This window comes from Manihot esculenta, chromosome 12, assembly GCF_001659605.2.
Source record: "Manihot esculenta cultivar AM560-2 chromosome 12, M.esculenta_v8, whole genome shotgun sequence".
In the NCBI taxonomy this organism is placed as follows: domain Eukaryota; kingdom Viridiplantae; phylum Streptophyta; class Magnoliopsida; order Malpighiales; family Euphorbiaceae; genus Manihot; species Manihot esculenta.
Window position 1 is genome coordinate 6,930,986 of NC_035172.2, and position 24,799 is coordinate 6,955,784.

Consider the following 24,799-nt stretch of genomic DNA (forward strand, 5'->3'; position numbering starts at 1 on the left):
TTATGAAATTCAATTTTATATGGGATCCCATTTATAAAAGGAAAAATTATTTTTTTATATTTTTAAAATATAAAATAATTAATATATTTATCCCTTAATTTCATAATCGAATATTTTAGTTTATAAAATTTAATTTCATAAAAATAAAAAAATCGAAAAAAAGCCAAATTACCTTTCTTATTTTTCTTTTCCTTCAGTCATAATACATTCTCTATGTTCATTTTCTTTCACAATTGAAACAACATAAAAACAATTTCCAATTAACAATCAACATACATTCAAAATCAAATTACAATCATATTACAAGAATTAAAGAATTAAATTAATAAAATTTCATTCATAATTTAAGTAAATCAAAATTTCAAATTCAATTTCCACAAATAAATAAAATTTCAATTATTAAAATTTTCTATTCTATCAAACTAAATAGATAAAATTTAAATTCAAAAATAAATAATAATATTAAAGACAATTGGACAGAGGCAATGTGTATCCAGAACCCAAACAAAGCACAGAGACAAGGCATCGCTCGATGCAAACCCCTCAAACTGTTGTTGTCAACAATTGTCTCTCAAAGTGCTCGTTCGTGCATCTGATTTCACTCATTCATCCATAGTCACTCATCCTATCATCATTGTGTTGTTGTCGGTCATTGGTCTAGCATGTCTACTGTCTACATTGATATTGCCGCTCGTCGCTCCACGCTGGTACTTGATGCTGGACCTCGCCATCGTCCTCGATCAATTATAGGTCGAATGAGTTTTTAAGATATGAAATTTGTAAGTTGAATGGGTTGTAGGGGGAAAGAAAAAAAGAAGGAAAGAAAATATTAATGGATGTAAGTTAGATTTTTCTAATAAGAATAAAATGTTGGCGTATTCTTGAACATATCAAAAGAAATTGTGAATGAATATGTAAATGGTAATCTTTGTCATTGATAAGAGTACATTTAAAATTAAATTTTAATATTTTTTTCTTGAACACTTTTATGTCATTGATTTAATATAATTAAAGAATAGAAAAGATTTTAAATTTTGACAGAAATAAAATTTAGAGATTAAAATCTGTGATTTAAAAATAAACATACAAATCCGTCAATTATGATAATTTTCTTTATAAAAATTATCTCAAAACCTAATACTTTCGACCACCTGGAAACCACATAAAAAAGTTGGTTCCCTAAAAAGTTGATTCCCTAAGCTAACATTCAAAGATGGCCCACATACCACACATCAAGTGGTGCTGACTTGTAAAATTTTTAATACTATAATGTCGACACCAACACAACCCAACAGCTTCGCCAGCTGAATATTGCAATATACTACACCTTTTACACCACCGTCTATCGTGCGATGTAAAATTTAAACTGCTCCCTTATCCATTTCTTTGTCGACTATCCAATCAACCCTTCACACTTCTAATCATTTTTCAAAGTTGACTACTTTAACACTGCCTATCTGGAATCTGCAATTTAGTCTACCCTTTGGCTTTTCTACAATTCAAATCATTAGCAGCCAAACCAGAAAAAAAGTCATCTCTGTTGTAACAAGGGTACATTTGGCATTGAAATTGCAACCGATGTTGAATAAAATTCGAATATCTGACTGAAAGACTATTATGTTTTAAAAATTAAGAGATTTGTGTTAATTTTACCATAAGAAAGAAAAGTAATTCACCAACAACAATATTAAAATCTAATTTAAAATTAAATTTGATATATTTTATTTTAAATCAATCATTTTTTAATATTTAAAATAACGTTTTTCAGAACAACTTTTTGAACCTCCTACCCACAATCCCATGTAGAGATATAGTTGCCACCCAAAGGAATAATTTAAAAAAAAAAAAAAGGAATAAAAAAAATACTAAAAGGGGCAAAAAGAGTCTAACATCAAATAATAATTCATTAGTTTAGATTTGGGAGTGAGAATTCTAAAAACATACTTGCCACATTCAAATTGAACTGGAAAGCTGAAGTGCATCAGAAGTACAATTATCAATAGATATCAATGTGAACCTCACTGCAGAATTCATTGAGAAGTACAACTCTAATCCATCAAAGCAAAGAGATAAACGAGATAGTTATTAGCATTATGAATACAAGAAAATGAGAACTGCGCCTAAATATGAATTAAAGGCAACAGATCTCACTGGTCATGTGCTTGAGGATTGCAGCACCTGGGAAATACACCTGCAAAGCCTTATAATCCTTGAATGCCCAACTCGAAGACCATCAACTGCAACTTTTATTTTAGCTGATAGTGACTCATGGAGCGGCGTGGACTTCCCAGAAAAATAAGCTTGGAACTGATATGGAAAGATGTCTGAAGGATAAATCCCACTGTTTCAGAAAACAAGTGGTTAGACAATCCAAACATTTGACAACCCATAAATCGACAAAAGCAGCATGAGGTAATGAATTATGAATGCTATAAAAATGATGATATCATATGCAACAAATTGTGACTTCAGTCCACAGGTTAAAGGTTCAAACTCACCAATTTGATATATGGTTTAGCTCCTTTTTTTCTTTTCTTTTTTTTTTTTTGGAATATGGTCCACTCATTTGTTTTACTGAATGCACAGCTGCAAGTTTATTACCATTTTTTATGGCCAATTGAGACATGATTGAAAATGTATTTTGAAATCAAGCAGTAGCACTACCTTATGCATATGATGCTTCCAAAAATTAAAATATTGCTAATGTGGCAATAGATTTTGCAATCTTCAATTTGTTTGTAGGGCTGACACTTACAGTGACCAGTAAGTCAAATAGTTTTATCAAAAACTACTGGTCAGACTCATTACTCATAGGATGAGGTTAAGCATATGAGGAAAATATATAGGAAGAAACAAGTTGTGATACAGGAAGAAGAGGCTACTGCAAATAAAGAAGCACGGGAATAGTCACATGTTAATTAGTTCATTACTTGACAAGTTCAAAATATTGTTCTATTAACCAGTTCAAAAAATTGTTCTACTAACATAAGGTGTTGAGTTTACATAACCTTTAGCAACAATGGAAAAAAAAAAGGTTGTGCAAAATTTACCATTTCAAACAAGTCATGTCAAGAGTCACCATCACCTTCCTACCATTGTTAAAGTCAATGAAACAAAGCTGCAAATCCAGCTGCTCAACTGGACATAAGAAGCACACAAACTGCAAGTTAATTCAAGCCTTCTGAAGTATATTGTTATTTGTAGGAATAAGTTGGAGCCAAAACAACAAAATCATATGCATTTGAATGAGAATACCCACAGATAAATAGATAAATAAAGAGAAGCATACAAGGATCACAGAGCATCATCAGTTACCAGAGGAAGAACGAAAACATGTCTGGACCACATTTCTAATTTCTAATTGTGCTAATTGTACTTCTCCAACCACATCAAGTAGATTATGTAGTAGTGAACAGGTAATCTGCACAACCAAAATGGGATTAGAAACAGAATCTATGGATAGTATTCAAGAATAGCAGATTTATTCAGTTAATTGAGCCCTTCCAAAACACTATGCAGAAAATAAGACACTCACAGATGTACCCCATGAAATTAACTAAATCTAATGATCCAAAGAATATTAAAACCATAAGAAATAAGATATCAATTGATTAGAAAAAATTTGTTAAGCACACGTGACAAAGCAGAAAAAAAGAAATGGACGACAGATGCAAAAAGAGATCAAGACTTACTTGTGTTTCTTGGGCAAAACTTTTGGATCCAACATACTTTCTTGTGTTCTTAGCATTTAGAACACATGCAAATGCCACGCAAGCATCCATGTTTGGAAAGATCTAATAAACAAGAGATGCCGAGTTTAGAATGAGCACAACAGCAAATAAAAGTCTTCACACGTACAGACAATTTTTTTACTACATTACCTTTGCAATGATAATGTCATTCAATGCATTTGTGACAAGTATATTAGGAATAGGACCATCATTTATTACCAATCTGCATCATCACAGCAAAAGAAGACAATTAAGGCAATAGGACATATTCAAATTCAATATGCATTTTATGTTTCAATTGGATATAGCATACCAAAGAAGGGGAAAATCAATAAAGAAGCAACCTTTCGGAGATTAAGCCTAGGTAGTTGAGAACAATATTTTGTTTCCCATTCCTGCTCCCAAAATCATCGACTTCCCACAACTGATGGAATAACAGACAGGAAAGTCTCTCAGTGACTAAAACATTTCATTACATGTGATAAGACTTGAAACTTTGATGAAAAGAAGAAAAAGAAAGTAGAAGATTTGAGAGAAAATGCTTGATAATTCCCATCAAGCCAATTGGGGTATATATACTACTTACAAGAGTACATACTAGGTAAGAAAATAAATTAATTCCCTAATTATAGCCTAATCATATCACACAATTATATCCCTAATTATCACTATAAATCTAGGCTATTTACAGAAATAATCTCAATATATAGAAATAATCTCAACACTCCCCCTCAAGCTGGAGCGTACATATCATATGCTCCAAGCTTGTTACAAATATACTCTATTCGTGATCCTCAAAGTGATTTTGTGAACACATCAGCTAGTTGATCATTTGAGTTGACAAAACTAGTAGAATTGCATCCGGACTCAATCTTTTGCCTAATAAAGTGGCAATCCACCTCTATATGCTTCGTCCTTTCATGAAAAACTGGATTTGATGCAATATGGAGGGCTGCTTGATTATCACATATCAACTTCATTTGACCAGTATCGCTATATTTCAATTCCTGAAGGAGTTGCTTCAACCAAATGAGTTCACATGTCCCTAAAGCCATAGCTCGATATTCTGCTTCTGCACTTGATCTTGCTACCACACTCTGTTTTTTACTTTTCCAGGATATAAGATTCCCTCCAATCATAATACAATATCCTGAAGTAGATCGTCTATCTGAAGGAGAACCTGCCCAGTCTGCATCAGAATAGCCAACAATTTGTGAGTGACCCTTATTCTCATAGAGTAGTCCTTGTCCTGGAGCTCCTTTGACATATCTGAGAATGCGAATGACTGCATCCCAGTGACTACTGTATGGATTTTGAAGAAATTGACTAACTACACTTACAGCAAAGAAAACATCTGGTCGAGTGATAGTGAGATAATTGAGCTTGCCGACCAATCTTCTGTATCTAGCAGGGTCTTTAAGTGGTTCCCCCTGTTCAGGAACCAGTTTGACATTTGGATCCATGGGAGTATCCACATGTCTACAGTCTAACATGCCTGTTTCTTCCAATATGTCCAAAGCATATTTTCGTTGAGAAATTGCGATACCTGTTTTAGACTGTGCCACTTCAATCCCTAAGAAATACTTCAATTTTTCAAGGTCTTTAGTTTGAAAATGATTGAACAAATGTTGTTTAAGCTGAGAGATTCCATCATGATCATTTCCTGTAATGACAATATCATCAACATAGACCACCAAGTAGATGCATCTATTGCCATTATGTCGAAAAAACACGGAATGATCATAATCACTTTGAGACATTCCAAACTGTTGAACTACATTGCTGAATCTCCCGAACCATGCTCTTGGAGACTGTTTTAGACCATACAATGAGCGTCGAAGACGACATACTAAGCCTGACTCCCCCTGAGCAACAAACCTCGGAGGTTGCTCCATATAGACTTCTTCGGCGAGTTCTCCATGAAAAAATGCATTTTTAATATCCAGTTGATGAAGGGCCCAGTGATTAATTGCGGCCAGTGAGATAAGGAGACGAACAGAAGCTATTTTGGCTACTGGAGAGAAAGTATCACTGTAATCAAGCCCATAAATCTGAGTGTAACCTTTAGCTACAAGGCGAGCTTTAAGGCGATCAATTTTGCCATCAGGTCCCACCTTAACTGTGTAAACTCATCGATAACCAACAATAGACTTGCCAGGTGGTAAAGAGACCAGTTCCCAAGTTCCATTATTATGAAGAGCAGTCATCTCCTCAACCATTGCATTACACCAACCAGGATGATCCAATGCTTCTCTAACTGTCTTGGGTATAGAAACAGCAGACATGGTGGAAACAAAAGTATCATAGGAAGGAGACAAACGGTGATAACTCACAAAATTATAAATGGGATGAGGATTGCGAGAAGAGCGAATACCTTTTCGGAGAGCAAGACGAGGAGTAGCTGTTGCTACTGAAGGCATGACCGAAGGAGGTGAAGATGGAACTGGAGGTGAGTCACTAGAAGTACCTGTATCAGGGAGAGAAGTATCAGTGTTAGTAGCAGATGGGTGGGGTCGACGAGTGTAGACCTGAAGGGGTGGACTGACATGAGGCCAAGGAGATACAAGAGGTGTAGGTACAGGCAAAGCGCTAGGAATAAAGGTTTTATGCGTTGGACTAGAAGAAAAGTAAGGGGAGGTTTCAAAAAAGGTGACATCTGCAGAGACAAAATATCTGTTGGTAGTGGGATCATAGCATTTGTAACCTTTTTGAAGCCGAGAATAGCCAAGAAAAACGCATTTAACTGATTTGGGCTGGAGTTTGTCTTTACCAGGGGTATGATCATGAACAAAACATATACATTCAAAAACTCGCAGTGACAACTGGTTGGAGGTCTGGTTAGGAAAGAGAACCGAATGAGGACTCTGATGCTGCAAAACAGAGGAAGGCATACGGTTGATCAAATAGCAGGCAGTAAGGACCGCCTCGCCCCAAAAACGCAGCGGAACATTATGATGTATAAGTAAGGTGCGGGCGGTTTCAATCAAATGCCGATTTTTGCGCTCGACAACACCATTTTGTTGAGTATGGGCACAAGAGGTCTGGTGAGTAATACCCTGAGTAGACAAGAAATGAGAAAAAGAGGAGGAAAGACATTCTCGTGCATTATCACTACGCAAAACCTTAATGCGAACACCAAATTGATTATGTATCTCAGCACAAAATTTTTGAAAAATGGAGAATAACTCAGATCGATTCTTCATTAAAAACAACCAAGTGCAACGAGAATAATCATCAATAAAAGTAACAAAATACTGAAATCCCAAAGTTGTACTGACACGACTTGGACCCCAAATATCTGAATGAATAACATCAAACATCGAAGTGGCCCTATTATTGACTCGCTTGGGAAATGAAGCCCGAGTTTGTTTCCCAAGTTGACATGACTCACATGACAAAGAAGACAAAGAAGAAAGACTGGGGACGATTTTCTGCAATTTGAGAAGACTAGGATGTCCCAAACGGTTATGAATAAGCTCAGCGGACGTAGTAGAAACAAAAGCAACTGAAGAGGTGGAAAGATGGTACAATCCTTGTGACTCAGATCCTGTTCCAATCATTCTCCCAGTACTCCGATCCTGCACAACAACAGAATCAGCAGTAAAGGTTACTGAACAATTAAGGTTTTTGGTCAATTTGCTAATGGAGATTAAATTATATGGACATTCAGGAGTGAACAAGACGGTAGTTAAAGAAATAGAAGGAAGAAGTTGTATATCTCCTATTCCTTTAACTTGAGTTTGTGAACCATTAGCTAGGGTGACTTTAGATGGTGTAGAAGGTGAAACAAGAGTAGAGAAAAGATTGTGATTACCAGAGATGTGATCAGAAGCACCAGAGTCTAGGATCCATGGACCAACAGGTGAAGACTTAGTTAGACAAGCAAAGGAATTACCAGAGTGAGCAATGCTGGTAGATGGAGGATGTTGCTTAGCTGCTTGGAACTGCAAGTATTCTTTATAGTCCTCTCCACTTAAAGTAATTGAATCTAGGTTCTGAGATTTATTGGTAGGTTGTGGAAGCAGACCTTCTTCATTAGATTGGGCAAGATTGGCTGCCGGCTTGCCAGTATTATCAGATTGATTGGACCGTGGTGGTCGGCCATGTAGTGCCCAACATGCATCCCGTGTGTGACCCTTTTTATCACAATAAGTGCAATGAAATTTCTTTCCTTTACCTTTGCGATTGCCTCCTTGTCCTTGATTTCCTTGTACAGCCAAAACTAAGGATTCCATATCTGTAGCATCACTCTTACTAAGGGAAATACGTAAGAGCCTAGCTGACACATCTTCTAAAGTTGGAATAACTGAACCAGTCAAAATTTGATCTTTCACAGAGCAAAGGTCAGATCGCAATCCAATTAATGCCAAAACCATAAAAAATTTATCACGTTGTCCTTCTTGCGCATCAACATCATTAGTAAGGGGCATAAGAGAATTAAATTCATCTTTCAGAGTGTCTACTTGACCCAAGTAACTAGCCATATCCTGATTATTTTGTTGTAAGTGAACCATATCTATCTGACACAAGCTTATAGATGCGTTGTATATCATTAGTATACAACGTTTTGGCCTTAGTCCAAACCTTACAACAAGTTTTACAAGATTGAAACAAAGCAAGCAATTTTGGATCCAACGAATGCCACAAAAGACTACATAGTTGAGCATCAATCTTAACCCAGTTGGGTCTATCAGTGACAGTGATATCAGTGGCGTTTTTTGTTAAATGATCATTATATCCCTGTCCCACAAACCATAATTCTACGGATGCAGCCCAAGACACATAATTATTATTCCCTTGCAACTTTACCGTAGCAATTGAAAAGACAGGTTTAAGAGACTCAGAACCTGCATTGAGGGTGTTTTGCTTCTCAGACATGTCGAGAGAGATTCTAAAACAACAAGAGATCAAATAGAGACCCGAATCTGCAAAAAAGGAGCCGGATCTGCCAAAGAGCGCCTGTGAACAGTAAATCCGACGACCGGACTTACTGGGCTGTGGTCGCCGGAGCCGGGCGAAGCTGGGAGAAGGATCGCCGGCGTGAAACGGTCGCCGGAAAGTGATGCACGCGCCGGCGCGTGGCCGGAAGCAATCTGTGCAGGGTGGCGCGTGGAGGCCCGTCCGGAGGCAGTGCTTCGCCGGAAAATAGATCGGAGGTCGGCGTAGGGAATGGGCTGGGTGGTGAGACTAACTAATTTCCAGAAAGTCACCAAAGTAAGGTGGCCGGTCTGCCACTCAAAGGTGAACCAAATTTCTTGGCTCTGATACCATGAAACTTTGATGAAGAGAAGAAAAAGAGAGTAGAAGATTTGAGAGAAAATGCTTGATAATTCCCATCAAGCCAATTGGGGTATATATACTACTTACAAGAGTACATACTAGGTAAGAAAATAAATTAATTCCCTAATTATAGCTTAATCATATCACAATCATATCACACAATCATATCCCTAATTATCACTATAAATCTAGGCTATTTACAGAAATAATCTCAATATATAGAAATAATCTCAACAAGACTCATTATAAAAGAAGACCTGCAAATCCTTGTGTATAAGCCTGCAAGAGGTTTTCTTCTTCAGGAGATCATTAAGCAGTACAATTGTCTCAGAACAGCTTGGTTCTCCCTTCATTTTGAAGTAATTCTGGAAAGACTTTGTTAGATTCTTTATTTTCCTATCTAAAACTTCACACTCATGCTTCTTTGTGGCCACTTTTTCCCAAGAAACCTGCAAAATAACATATCATGCATTTTATGATGAAACTTGAAATAAAATTGATATTTTCTACTAGATCTTTGAAGGTATTCTATAGGCAGAACGGACAGAAGTATATTGGCAAATATGTAGATGTGTTAAAGAATAAATTAAATATTCAAAGTACAGTTATTAAAATCACGAGTGGACTTGTAATGAGCTAGAATCATTATAACAAGTCAAAACATAAGTAAAATTGGAATCAAGTAAAATAGAGGTAAAGCAACATAGTTGTACCTCATGTTTGCAGTCCAAATTAGATGCGCATGAATTTCTAAGATTATCAACCGTGGTATCCTTGTAACTAGGCACGATTAAAAATCTTTGATTTGACTTTAGCATCTCAGACCTATGAATTGCAGAACTCATTTCATGTGCCCTTTTCTGCATCCAAGAATTAGAGTCAGATGAAAAGAATATGCATAATAAGAAATGATGTATAACACAAAAAGAAGGGGAGAAATACCAGTAATTTCTTATGCTTGACAGAACTTAATTGATGCCTTGCCCTTTCATATGCTAACTTATATAGCAACATTTTTGTTTCAGCTACTCTGTAACATTAACTAACTAATCAGCATTTCTTGCAAAATTCATTCAAAATCAATGATGCAAGGACAGAAGATGAGAAACAACCTTTTATGCCTAACTTCACTGGACTGATCACACATTTTCTATAAAGAAAAAAGTATAAAAAGTGTTAGAAGGAAAAAGCTACACTGTGTAACTGTATATTCCATAAGGTGATACTTTTTGCTCATTCTTCAGACCTGACACTGTATTTGGTTACAGAGTATCTCATAAAACTTAATCTTCTCCTGGTGAACCAAAATATCTTGCAGAACACCTATCTACATAGTGAAAACAAAACTACAATAAATACTGTAAATATAAGTAACACATACAGGTCATGAAGTAAGACAGAAGCACATATTACCGATATTATATTTAGTTTATCTATAGTTGGAGAGAACAACTGCTGTGTATCTATCAAGAATTTTAGCAAAATCTGCAAGTAAACACAAGTCAAACTTAAATTCAAATGATACAACACAAACTTCAGCAAAACAACCACATGGTATTGATCATTTATAATCTGTCATGTTGTCCGCCAAGGTTTACTCCATCTTGTATGTGTTACTTATATTTAGTTTATCTATAGTTGGAGAGAACAACTGCTGTGTATCTGTCTAGGATTTTAGCAAAATCTGCAAACACAAGTCAAAAATAAATTCAAATGATACAACACAAACTTCAGCAAAACAACCACATGGCGTTGATCATTTATAATCTGTCATGTTGTTCCCCAAGGTTTACTCCATCTTTCATCTATCACATTAAAATTGATTATTTTCTCAGGAATCACCATGACTTGTAGTAAATAGCTTGACATGATAGTTTATTTATATTTTTTTGTCATTTGCTTTTCTTGTTCATGAAAACCATAAAATTAAATTTTGCTTCTGGGGCTGAAGTCTACAAAGTAGGTTAAATGTAAGAAATGACAGGGAAAATTATCGGATAAGAAACATGATATGAAAATGTGAAGCTGAGCTAAGCATAACTTGACAAAATCTACCTTTGAATGGCAAACCTAGATATGAAGGTAATGCAACAAAAGAGATTATTAGTATACATACATCACTCCAAAGCTTTGTTGTTGTGTCAGTTCCGGTCATCTTTCTTTCATCATCACTTCCGCTATCACATGGCAACATGAATTCAAAATTAGAACCCTGGCTCTTGTGAATGTTTGGACGGCTCTTGGTGCTCCTAATTGCATCTCCATGATATCCATCCTCAGGAACTAATTCTTCAATTCTTCTTTTCCGCAGAGAAGAATTTTCAGTATCTTGTGCAGGAATTTGGCTTTGTGAAATATGGAGTTCAAGATGGCAATCCCTACCACCAGGTATGCTATGATTTGGAGACTGTATATTTTTCCCATGCAAGGACTGTGCATTCTCATCATTTGACAAATTACATAGTTCCTTCCTGGATGGACTTTGAGATTGCTCCTTAATGGGACACGGAGTCATCACTTTCTTGAAAGGGCTCTACCTCAAGCATTACATCAAACTTAGAATATCAAACTTTATAAGCATTCAAAAAAATGCAAAAACTATCATTAGCATGGCCAAATGACCATAAATCCAGCTCTTCTATATTTTTTAAGTGTTGGCAATAGTTTGGGAAAATTCAAAATTCTTTGTCATAGTTTTAGCCAGCAAGTCATAAATAATAAAAAAATTAGCAAAATAATTAAAATTAATATTAAAGATATTGAAAGTGTTTTTTAATAATTTCCCCCTTTCTTCTCCACTCTCTCCTTCAGCACCCCTACTTTCCTTCTCCCTCCACCATTATAGCAGTACTAATGGAATTATCATGCTCACCATTTCCCAGCCTGTTGATAGTGTCATCAAATGACTGTGAGCTCAAGAGAACCTTTGCCAAGAAAAGCTCGAGAGTTAAGTTAAGCTGTGCAAGCTTATGGAGGATCAAACCACAGTCTGAACCATTTAGCCTGTGTTGCTTTAACCATACTTGATGTATTCAACCAGCTTTAGGGGCAGGTTTTAGCAACATGGATATGTTGGTAGGTATGATGATGAAGTAAGATACAGCAGGAGGAAGATGAAGTACTATGTTTCTAGGAATGGTTTCATCCCTGGGAGGTAGGTGCGAAAATAATCAAAACAACATATACCACATTGTCTTGTCTTCAATACTTTGATTGAATTGCAAGAGGAAATGTGGAACGAGTGGTGGAAGAGAAGATAGAGGGAGGGGGGAATATAAAAGTTAAATATTTCTAACCAGTAATAAAATAAATTATTTATTCCAATGTTAATTTTTAGGATAAACTTGAAACCAATTTCCCAAAACAAGCAAATTTTTTTAAAAAAGAACAAAAAGGTTTAGTCATAATTCCAGAATTTCCCAATGACCTGATTTTAATGGTCATCAGGCCTATTAACCTAGGACTATATTGCACCAAATTATAGAAAGAGAGAAATGTAATGTAACCTTCATAACTGATGTCTCATTCACATTTCCCTGATGAATGTGGACGGAACCTGAGGCAGTAAGTGAAGCTTCATTCAGTTCCCCAGGAAGTTTCTTTTCAGAATAGATTGGACCAGTCGAACAAGGTATATTCTGATATGCCATTCCGGAGAGAAAATTCAGGGCATTCCTCTCCTTAAAAGGAGTTCCTAAATCTGGTAAGGCTTCAGATGCATTTTGCAGACTAGGAGGGTTCCTTTTCCTGTCATGCCCCTTTTCCACTTGATCAGAGTATCCAACATCATTAACCTCTGTAAGGGAAGAGGTGGACGGCTTTGTCTCTTCAGAAAAACAGGATTCTGGTTCGTCAGTTAAAGCAGAGGAATAGTTGTTGCTTGTAATGTTAGATAATGAAATCTTATCTTGTCCTAAGCCAATGCTAACAGGCTCAGTGTTCTGAAGGTCTTGAGAGACACTGCTATGATTTTCTGTTAATGAGGATAGCCTCTGATCCAACATTTTGGTTGGAGGAACAAACTTACCAGGTTGTCTGCTTGTTTTCACATCATTGCCATGATCCAGTTTAATATTAACTGATGGGGAATCATATCCAAAAGCAATTGCCTGTTTTTTGGAGTTATCTGGTGTCAGAATATGTTGACGGACTTTGTTCTGCAATGAAGTGAACTGAGAAGGGGAAGCCACTTCTGACATCATTTGAGAGTCTCCCTCCTTGGAAAGAATAGGTGTAGACATAGGAATCAGAGTTTCTGATTCCTCTCCAAGACTCATAGTTCCCTCCTTTTCACTCAAACTGCCATCATTCTTTGGGTCCCATACACCGGCAATATCCATACAGTTTGTAGTCTCGCGATCTATGTTATTCTGATCGACACTACTTAAATGTTTTTCTAAATTAGTGACCATGGCATCCATTTTTATTCCATTAATGTCTTTGCAGTTTTCTTCACCAACAGCATTGAGAGGTGACATTGTAGATGATCGGAGCTTTGATAACCTAAGTCTTGATTTTTCAATTCCATTTTTCAATGAATATGCAAGGGGAGAAGGCTCAAAAACTTTGAAATTAGGACTACTTCTGAAAGGCAAAATATTCTCGCTGCTCCTTATATTTTCCTTGCCAAAAAAGGAACCTGGTTGTTTTGGGGAAGGAGTCACATATGACAATTGCCTGCAGGATTTAGCAGCATCCAAAAACATTTGCCGCTGTTTAGCAGACAATGAGGATGTGGACTCAACAGCTGGAGATCTATGCTGCTGACCAGAATTCTGATAAACAGCATAATTAACTCTTCTATTGTTAGGAGAAGTCTCTTCCAAGAAGCCCTCAATTGAATCTTTTTTTGATTCATCATGTGAACATGCATTACACTGAAGAACCTTACCGTCCATACTCGGGAAGCAATCACCAGTAACAGCAGGGAGCTCTACATTAAGCATATTCATTGTAATCAGAGCTTTAGTGCGGTCATCATTCACCTGCAATTGAAATAAAAATTGTTTGTGCATAAGTCACTGGTTGACTTTTCTATGACAATATCGGACATTCAATAAATATTCAGCAAAATTATTGAATTTGTTGGCCTCTTTAACAACATGGTAACAGATAGAAGATTTGGAACTGCATCAGAACAGCAAGCAAATGTTAACCAGGAGGCAACAGAGAAAACAGCACAAATGGAGTTTACATAAGTCATGTTGCTTGGTGTTCAATACATTGAAACAGATGTGTAGATCAGGTAAAGTGACAAATGACATTATAACATATGACATAATGCATGCTTGCAAAACCAACCATATAACGTAGAATGAAATTGTTGGAATATGGCATAGTGCCAATATGGAAATCGCAACAAAACTCCCAAAATAAAAGAAAGAAAATAAGGTTGAAGGATCTTATTGAGCATCAAATAAACAGAGGGCAGGTAACCCAGGTAATTAATTTATAACATGCACGACCACCTGAGTGGACAAACTTACTGTATATTGAATTGAAGAATCGAAAGCACTGGGAAAATCCAATCCAGAAGAGAAGTCTTACTTTGCTTAAATGATTAGGAGTTTGAATTTGCTGATCAACAGATACATCAGCTGCCAAATTTTCATTTCTATGAGATGAGCGACCACTAATACTCTGATCAACAGGGGAGGTCCAGGAAATACCATTCATCTCATCCAATTCCATGTAAGCTGCAGATATTCCCTCAGTATATGTGTCTAGCTTAACAATATTGCTTGTTTCTTTATCCATGTAATCTTTTTCATCTTTGCAGCCCCTAAAATTCTCATCAAATGTAGAAAGCTCACTCCTCTGCAATGATTTTTTGTTGTTATAATCAGAAACAGAGGAATCTTGCAAATTTTTGCTGCCTTCTGCCAAAAGTGCTTCAAGCGTAGGAGAAAGTTTCCCATAATCATAATTATGTGGGCTTTCTCCAACAAGACTCATTGCATTTGAATCTCTTCCACCACTATTTTTATCAAAAGGAAGAGAAACTTGTGGAATTAGCTTCTTAGCTTTTGTTAGTACCATAAAACTCCCAGAATCAGAAGGAGTGCATATGTGGGAAGGTGTTTTTTCTACGAGAGTGTTTCCTCCTGAATCTGACCTTGCAAGACTACGGAAATGCATTGAAAATGCTGTGGAATCCATTGTAAGATCATGATTATCATCTGAAGCAGCAGAATCAGACAATCGCCCAGGTCTGATAAAACTTGCTGATACAGGCCCAAAAAAGTTGTCTTCTGAAAAGGCAACAGTAAGGAATGCTTCAACGTGTCTGCTTAAAGACATTGTCATTTGGTGATGCAGATATCAAGAGTAAGAAATGACGGGGTTTTTTAGCCATTTTGCATGACTGAATCTATTAAATTGATTATCTGAAATGTTAGGAGTCAATTTACTGGATTGAATAACCAAAATCATCATGCATACAGCTGGGATATCAACTATCAAATAAACACCCAGCTGGATCATCCTCAGTTATGCAGCATGAACACTTCATCTCTCGAACGTCAGCACCCATAGACTCCCACCAGTTCAAATTTAACTAAGAGATATTCAGGTTTTTGAGGAAATAAGAGTGAAGTAGATTAAACTAATCTAGTTTATTAGGAAGTAGATTAAACTAATCTAGTTTATTAGAAACATAAACATACAGCAACCGAACTAATGCAAACCAGCAAAACTTCTAACAAAGAATAACCAATAAGAGAAAACGAACCGTCATTCGAAGTAGCAGACCCAACTATAGTACTTCCAGGAGACGGTGACTCAATTGGCCTCAGAAACGACTTCCTCCCATTTACAGTGTCGTCATCGTAGTCGTTATCTCCAATTGGAGACATTTCTTTGGAATCATCAGCATCACTATCAGCGAGGTCCCTGAAAAACCCTAGCACCTCATTCTCTGCTTCGGAGGCATTGCCGGAGCTCAGGTTCTTAACAGAAGAGTCTGGAGGAGTCTCACAGTCCTCGTCGCGGTTGAATATGTGAACGGAGGTGATCTCACGGTCAGCGAAGCTCACGCGCCTTGAACGCTTCTTCCTGAAAGCGATAGTTTCCTCGTCAGTCTCCGTGTTGCAAGAGTCGTCAACGATCTGGTGATTTGAGGCCATGATGGAGTGGGAATTGAAAGAACTGGAAAGGATTATGGAATTGACAGCTAGGGTTTGAATTTGAATTGCATCTTGGGAGAGTGGATGTGAGGATGATAACATAGAAATGAAAAGAAAAGGCGGAAACCGAAAAGTGTTTTTGTGCGGGAAAATATGGCCAGTTTAGTAATTTGAATGAACTTTACATTTTCTTTTTCGAATTTCCTCGTTCATTATCTTATAAAGGAAAAAAGCAGATTGTCGTCTATGTGATAATAATTTCTGGCATGCTACGTTATTATTTTTTTTTATTAACTAATTAATAGAAAAATTATATTTATGTAATTTTGTATTTTAATATAAATATTTAAATTTTAAATATTTAAATTTAATTTTTTTGACAAAATATATTTGTGATTTTATTATTGTAATAAAAAAGTCACGGTAGAAGGACGGGTGGATTATCATACCAAACTCTCAAACCCTCGGAATAGGCACCCGTTGCTAACCAATGAGTAACCACATTCGCAGACCTCTAACTAAAATAACATTTAGTATCGACGATTTCACTTAAAAGAGATTTACAATCACTAATAATCAAATCAAATGATGATCTAGCGGTAAAACATGATGAATTAAGTGCTTGAACAACTGATTCAATCAAAATCCGCTGTCAATCTTCACTTTTTATCCAACTTAAAATTTCAATAATACCTATAGCTTTTGCATTTTTTTGCTTAGAAGAAACCTGGATAACGCCAAGCTTTAGCTGCCACAAACTTCCCATATGAGTCACGTACAACAGCACCTAAACCCATAAAACTCATACTTGGGTCGGTAGATACATCCACATTGACCTTCATCCATCCTTCCGGTGGGCGTTGCCATGAACGCAGGTGGTCTAAACTTGGTGTAGCAGCAGTAGCTAAGGAAGAAGCAACAGCAACAGCAACAGTCCAATTTTGTAGGAACAGTGAGACCATATAGAAAACTTGAGAGGGAGGCTGTCATTTTATGTTCCTATATAGTAGAGTTCCTATTAATCTACAATGCCCAACAAATTATGAGGATTAATTTACATTTATCAACAGAGGCTGAAACATATACAACTAAGAACCAATCCATCAATGAATTGACACTTGAATATTGTCATCCTATATCAGTTTGCATCCAAACTTCTCGAGCAAAAGAACATTGAATCAAACTATGCATTATAGTCTCACTTCCACGCTGACAAACCGGACATACATTATAAACTTGCATCTGACATCGTTGAAGCACATCATAACAAGACACCACATTCGAAAGTACCCTCCAAACAAAATTAAGAACTTTAGGGGGCACATTGCATTTTTAAAACTTGCTCCAAAGATCCGAGATAGATGCAAAAGGAGAAGCATAAGAACACTGCAGCTTATAAGCACTTTTCACATAAAATTCTCCATCTCGTTCAAGATTCCAACTAATGCAGTTTGACACCCACGACCGCCCAAGTGGAATTGATAGAATCTGTTAGAACATTTTGTTCATTAAGCACATAGGCAATAAGAGACAAATTCCAACGATTCTCAACAACTAAATCAGAAACACAATTAATAGCACGAGGCTCAGGAGGAGGTGTAGAAATAAAATAATTGTGAGAATCAGGTAACCATGGAGAGTGCCATACAGAAATATCACTATCCAAACCCACTCGCCAAATAATGCCTTATTGTACCAGCAACCAAGACTCCCAAATAGAACGCCATACATAGCTAGGATTATGACCAAGTGATACTGTCCAAAGCGACGAACTAGGAAAATATCGTGCTTTCATGACACGAGCTACAATAGATGAAGGTCAAGTAAGCAAACACCAACACTGTAATACCCGGCTAGACGCCGGCATCGGAATTCTTATTTTTCGGCGGGTTTTCAGTTGGAATCTGGAATTTGCGGGTGTCGGAGGTTTCTAGAAGGGTACAGGAGAAAGGTTTTCTAAAGGTTTTTTAGTGTTTTATGGTTTTGAATAAGAAAGGATTTGAGTTTTGAAAGAAAGACCAAGGAGGCATTTGCCAGGTTCAGCCGCCGAAAGTGAAGTTCGGTCGCCGAACATTGCATGGTTTTGCTGCCTTCGAAGCCCATGTTCGGCCGCCGAACGTGGTGGAGGTTTGCATGAGCTTTGGCCGCCGAAGGAGAGGCGGTTGGCCACCTATAAAAGCCCCGTTGACCGACAATGGAATGAGCTTTCATCTCTTTTCGTGCAAGGGTAGGGTCATGCTCTCCTTTGGTTGTTTTCATGATGTTTCTTCAAATCTTTCAAAGTTTTCATGAGTTTTATCCTTGTTTTGAAGAGTTGTGAGCTTTGAGCAAGGTTTTGAAGCTTGGAGACTATTGGAGCTTGAATTCTCCATATCGTCAAGTTGGGGTCACACCAACTCTCGTTCTTCAAGAGGTAAGTATAGATCCTCATCTTTTATGGTGTTTTAAGTAAGTGTTATGAAGGGTTATGGAGATTTTGATGCATGAGTTGCATGGTTGTGCATGTGAGGGTTTATGGACCCTTTATGCTTATGTATGCTTTAGGTTGTTGTTTGTTGGAGTTTAAGCTTGTTTTAAGCTCCTATAGGCTTGTTGTATGAGTTATGCATGTTTTTATGAGGTGAGAGGCATGTCTTGGGTGTTTGGAAGGTTTGGGAGGCTTGTTTATGCATGAGGCTGAGTTCTGGATGAACTCAGGTTTCAGCCGCCGAAGGTAGTTTCGGCCGCCGAACCTGCCTATGGATGCATGGTTTGGCCGCCTAACCTTGCCCCCCAAAGTTGATTTTTGGCTTGAAAGCAGACTTTCGGCCGCCGAAGGAAGGTTCGGCGGCCGAAGATGTCTGACTTTCGGATCTGGAAAGGGGGTTCGGCTGCCGAAGGTGCCGCCGAAAGTGCCTGCCTTTCGGATCTGGAGAGGGGGTTCGGCCGCCGAAGGTGCCCTGTCCAGCTTTTCTTTGCTTGTTTTTCCATGCATGCTTGAGGATGTTTTAGGGGGTTTTTGGGGAGTTGTTTATGAGTTGTTTAGAGTGTGTTTGGCACCTCATTCGAGTCCACCTGTGTAGGATTGGACCCGAGGGATCGAGGAGGCCATCAATGTTAGCTATTGCAGAGTCAGTCCAGCGTCTGCCAGAGGTGAGTAGAACGGAACTTAATCTTTGATTTTAAAGCAAATCAAATGCCTAAAGCATGTTCATACATCATGATTATATGTCATAGGTTGATTGCACTAGTGTCACGAATATGATGCATTGCATTATTTACTGTTGATGTGGATGGACCAAGGCGACCTCAATAGCCCAAGATCTGTTAGGTAAGGAAAGACCTGTGTGAGCTCCTTTGGGGGCCGGGCACCGACAGAGGGAGTTTTGAGGTCATGTCCAATCCGAGATGTGAAATGTTTGTGCTGTGACGCATTTCATGAGAGCATGTATTTAATGAACTGTTTTCATTGTTTCTACTCACTGGGCTCTAATAGCTCACCCCCTCCCTCACCCCCCAGTTTTGCAGGGCCAGAGTTAGCTATGGAAAATCAGAGTCAGCAGAGTTATGAGTACGAGTTGGCTATGGTTATGTGTATGTCATAGAGTAGTGGACATGATGTAAATTAAAAGAATGGTATGTAAAGTAATGAATGTATAGATATGTAATGTCATGTACTGGATAGAGTTGTGCTTTGCCCTAGTGTATGGATAATCCCTTTCTACATGGATCATGTTTTATGTTTCTTGATGAGAAATGTGTTGAACCAAGCCTGATGTATATTATGTTGACCCATCTAGAGCATATGATGAGGGCTTTAGTATATGGTTTTATATTTACAGACATAGTACATGCAGGTCAAGCTTGGTAAATAAAAGAAAAGTTTTTCAGTTTTTATGTTTATGTTTGATCATGTATGGGATTTATCAGGTACACAGAGTTCATGTTAGGCTTGCTACGGGTCCCGGCGGCCTTAAGCCGATCTGGATCCTAGCGCCGGTAGTGGTCCGGTTTCCGGGTCATTACAGTTTGCCTAGAAGTGTCAAATTAAAATCACGAATTCTCTTGAACCCCAAGCCCCCAACCCCTTTATGCTTCACTAACTGATCCCAAGCCATCCATCTTATACCCTCATGGTAGTTTTCTCATTTTTCCCACCAGAAAGCATTCATTATCCGTTCAATTTCATAACATAAAGTCTTTGGCAGCAAAAAAAGACTCATAATATAATTGGGAAGTGCCTGCAATACTGTTTTAATCATGACTTTCTTACCCATCCGACTTAATGGTTTCCTTTTCCAAGAGTTCAGCCTCTTCTAAACTTGGTCTTTAATAAAATCAAATACTTATTTGTGGTTCCGACTAATATGGGAAGGCAAGTCTAAATAAGTGGCAAGAGAGTCTTTTTCCACAACACCCAATAAAGACAAAGACTTGGGAGCGAATTTGAGGATGAGTGTTCTTCCTAAAAGTAATGGAAGACTTTGAAAAACTTATCATCTGACCCAATGCTTTTCCATAAGAAGCCAAGATCCCCTTAAGAGAGGTAGCCTGCTTAACAGAGGGCCTGAAAAATATTAAGCTGTCATCAACAAAGAATAAATGAGCCAATACAGGGCCCCTAAATGAGACCTTGCTCCCATGAAGCACACCATCACTAACCGCCTGCTGAATAAGATAAGAGAGGCCATCTGCACATAAAATGAATAGGTAAGAGGAGAGAGGGTCACCCTACCGAAGATCCCTCGTAGGAACAATAAGACCATACTCCATGCCATTCTATAATATCCAATATCGTACCGTCGAGATACACTACATAATAAGAGCAATCCAATTCATATGGAACCCCAGTTTAATCAAAACGGCCTGCACAAAACTTCATTCCATTTTGTCATAAGCCTTACTTATATTAATTTTTAAGGCTGCTGAAAAATTCAAGCCCCTAAATCTCCTGTGAAAAGCATGCATAGCTTCAAAAGCTAAAATACAGTTATCTTGAATATGACGCCCTAGCACAAATGCACTGTGATTATCAGTAATAATATATGGCAACCATTTGCGAAGTCGATTAACAATCATCTTCATTGTAACTTTAAACACCACATTGCAAAGAGCAATGGGACAGAGATCATTCATAGCCTCAAATTAAATAATTTAATTATTTAATATTTATATTTGAATGTAATATTAATTAATTTTTAAAATTAAAATTAAATAATTTAATTATTAAATATATAGTTTGCGGTTATAAATTTTATTTTATAGTAATAATTATAAATATTTTATAATATAAATAATATATTTATTTTAAAACTTTTATAATTATTAATATAAAATAAAATCTATTTACTGCAGCATATTATAATTAAATTATTATTATTTTAAAAATTAAATATATTATTTAATTACAGTTAAATATAAATTAATATTATTTTGAGTTAACTGTTAAAAAAATTTTATACTTTCATTTTACTGCAACTACACCCTATTCTTCATTTACCAATTAAATTTATACTTTTTAAAATTATTCCAATTGTATCAGCTATTATTTGTGTTATTAAAAATTAACAGAATTATCACGTAAGCAAATTTTAAAATAAAATTGATAATAATTTAAAAATCTAGAGTACAATTATAATAAAATTAAAAATATAAAACTTTTTTGAAAATGACATTTTTTATTAATAATTTTTTTAAGAGATGAAGGAATGGAGATTAAATTTATAATTTCATATGAATTGCATATTTTTTTAGTCGATTAACCAAATCAAGTTAGACAATTAAATACTTAGTCCATATATTATTAATTTTTTTAAATTCACTTTAAATATTAGTATAATTTAAAAAAAAAATTGGACTGCTGAAACGCGAATGAGACCGCTGGAGGAAGAGATTGAGGTTGGACTTCCACTAGAGGAAGGAAGAAGAAGAAGAAGAAGAGTTTCAATTCATTTTTATGAAAGAAAATCATGAATAGGAATTACCTTGAGTAAAGAAATGTGGGAATGAGAAGATGAGTGATCGAGTTTTTTTTAAAGTGCATAGATCAGTTGTGAGCAAAAGCGAAAATCAGAGGAGAAGAATGATTTTTATATTATGATTTCGATATTAGATTTTAAATATAGCTCGAGAAATAAGATAATCATCATTTATAACAAGGAATATGCGAAGTGACACAAGCAGGAAGAGCCAATCCAGACATGTTACGTGCCCAAGATTATGAAGATGACTGTAACTTTCGAATCAAAAGAATCAAAGACTAAGGGAAACCTCTGATGCGATATAATAATCGTCCAAAATAAGTCGTAATGATTTAATAAACTGGCACGTTGTCGTAGAGACCTCATCCACAAAAAGGAATATCAGGACAACTGTAACGACCCGGAAATCGGACCGCTACCGGCGCTAGGATCCAGATCAGCATAAGGCCGCCGGGACCTGTAGCAAGCCTACTATACATCCTGTACAGCTGGTATAATCCCAACATGATCAAACATAAGCATAAAGAATTTAAAAATTTACCTTTACCCAGCTTGACCTGTGTATGCACTATGACTGAACTCATAGAACCCCTAGGGTCAGCATACCCTATGTCAAACTCGGTTCAACATATATACATATCAACATAACATAAAACTCATGTGTAAAGGGATTAACCAACTCGGGCCAAGCACAACACTATAACTCTGAACATATATAACATAATATCATTACATCATTTTGCAATACAACTCTTTTACATCACTATATAACCTTACATCACACTATGTCCACTACTATTCTATTACATAACATCCGTAGCCACATTCTGACGACTTCCTGAACTATCTCTGGCCCTGCAAACCTGGAGTTAGGGGAGAGGGGTGAGCTAAAAAGCCCAGTGAGCAGAAACCATAAAGAAAACAGTTTATTATACCATATGCTTTTCATGACATGCATCACATCACAAAACAATACACATCAAGGATGAATTTCGTCACCATTAGCCCTCTACATCTAGATTTCATCTCATAACAAGTCCAACAATGCTCTATGCCAGGGGCGATACGGCCACACCTGGGCTTCACATAGCTCTGTGCCAGGGGCGATACGGCCACACCTGGGCTTTCATACTCTATGCCAGGGGCGATAAGGCCACGCCTGGTCTTTCATACTCTATCATGCCGTACATATCCTATCATGTCCTATCATGTCATATCATCTCACATCATACTGAGGGCTAATGGATCATCCAATATTCATCCACATCATCATCACCGTATTATGCAATGCAACATATTCGTGATCTCTAATGCAAACAACCTATTTCATAACATGGTATTCATGATGCGTGAACATGCTTGAACATGTTGAAAACATTTGATTTAAAACATAAAGGTTAGTTCCACTCACCTCTGGCTAGCTCTGGACCAACTCTGAAGCAGCTGACACTGCTAAACACCTCGGTTCCTCGGGTCCGATCCTACATAGGTGGACTCCAGTGAGGTGCCAAACATACTCTAAACAATACATAAACAACTCCCCAATACCCCCTAAAACATCACTTAAACATGCATAGAAAATACTCAAGAAAAGGCTGGACAGGGCACTTTCGACGGCATTTTCGGCGGCCGAAGGTCCCTTCCAGAGACGAAACTCGGGCACTTTCGGCGGCACCTTCGGCGGCCGAAAGTCCCACTCCAGAGACGAAAGTCAGGTACCTTCGGCGGCCGAATCCTTTCTTCGGCGGCCGAATCCTTTCTTCGGCGGCCGAAAGTCTGCTTTCAAGCCAAAATCAACTTTCGGGGGCAAGGTTAGGCGGCCAAACCATGCATCCAAAGGTAGGTTCGGCGGCCGAAGCCACTTTCGGCGGCCGAACCTGAGTTCTTCCCAGAAGGGCAGAACTCAGCTTCTCATGCATTCAAGCCTCCCAAACCTTCCAAACACCCCAAAACAAGCACCCAACTTAACCAAAACATGCATAACCCTTAAACCATGCACAAAGGAGCTTAAACAAGCTTAAACTCCAACAAAGAACATCAAATACATACATAGATAGCTTATGACCCACATAGGCCAAAACCATCAAAACAACCCAAATCCTCACATACTCTCTCCCCATCATGCATACTCACTCCCACATGCATAAACTAACTTAAACCCTCAACATAACATCACATAAACACACATTGGGCATAAAACCCACATAAATTCAAACATGCATATCTACCCATACTCAACCATCAAAACCTTCATAAATCTTACTAAAAACTTCATTAAAACAGTAGGGAAGCAAGGATCTACACTTACCTCTTGAAGATTGAGAGGTGGTGCGATCTCTGATTCGGAGGTGTGGAGGATCCAAGCTCCAAAAGCCTCCAAGCTCCAAAAACTCCTATTTAAGCTTCAAATCTTCAAAACAATGGTGGAACTCATGAAAAACTTGAGAGAGATGAAGAAAAATATGAAAATGACCAAGGGAGGGCCAAAGCTCACCTGAGCTTGAGAATGGGGAGAAAACTCACCCATTTTCGATCTGAGGGCCCTTTATAGGTGGCCTGCTGAACCACCTTCGGCAGCCTAACGTGCCCCCTAAACTCATGCATGTTCGGCGGCCGAACTTGAGGTTCGGCGGCCGAACCTGAGTTTATTCAAACAAGGCTTTCGGAGGCCAAAAGCGCTCCCGAAACCTTCCCATGTTCGGCG

General features: G+C 37.4%; 1 protein-coding gene across 3 annotated transcripts; it reads right to left on the reverse strand.

The window, feature by feature from the left end:
* Positions 1-1,977: 1,977 nt before the first annotated feature.
* On the reverse strand, positions 1,978-16,319 carry LOC110628737. Of its 3 annotated transcripts, none has more exons than XM_043948606.1 (16): positions 15,742-16,317; positions 14,559-15,262; positions 12,518-13,996; positions 11,128-11,544; positions 10,425-10,496; positions 10,258-10,338; positions 10,124-10,161; positions 9,954-10,041; positions 9,725-9,871; positions 9,269-9,460; positions 4,076-4,155; positions 3,882-3,954; positions 3,693-3,794; positions 3,316-3,421; positions 3,051-3,138; positions 1,978-2,341 (listed from the first exon to the last, which is right to left on the reverse strand). In XM_043948606.1, the coding sequence occupies exons 1-16, from the start codon at positions 16,235-16,237 to the stop codon at positions 2,155-2,157; spliced, it is 4,350 nt and encodes a 1,449-aa protein (XP_043804541.1). In that variant the 5' UTR covers positions 16,238-16,317; the 3' UTR covers positions 1,978-2,154. The 3 variants fall into 3 exon arrangements, 1 of the variants encoding a protein (XP_043804541.1); XR_006347889.1 differs by having other exon boundaries at positions 2,310-2,341; positions 3,290-3,421; positions 15,742-16,318; XR_006347890.1 differs by lacking the exons at positions 1,978-2,341; positions 3,051-3,138; positions 3,316-3,421 and having other exon boundaries at positions 3,706-3,794; positions 4,045-4,155; positions 15,742-16,319.
* Between the last annotated feature and the right edge of the window lie 8,480 nt (positions 16,320-24,799).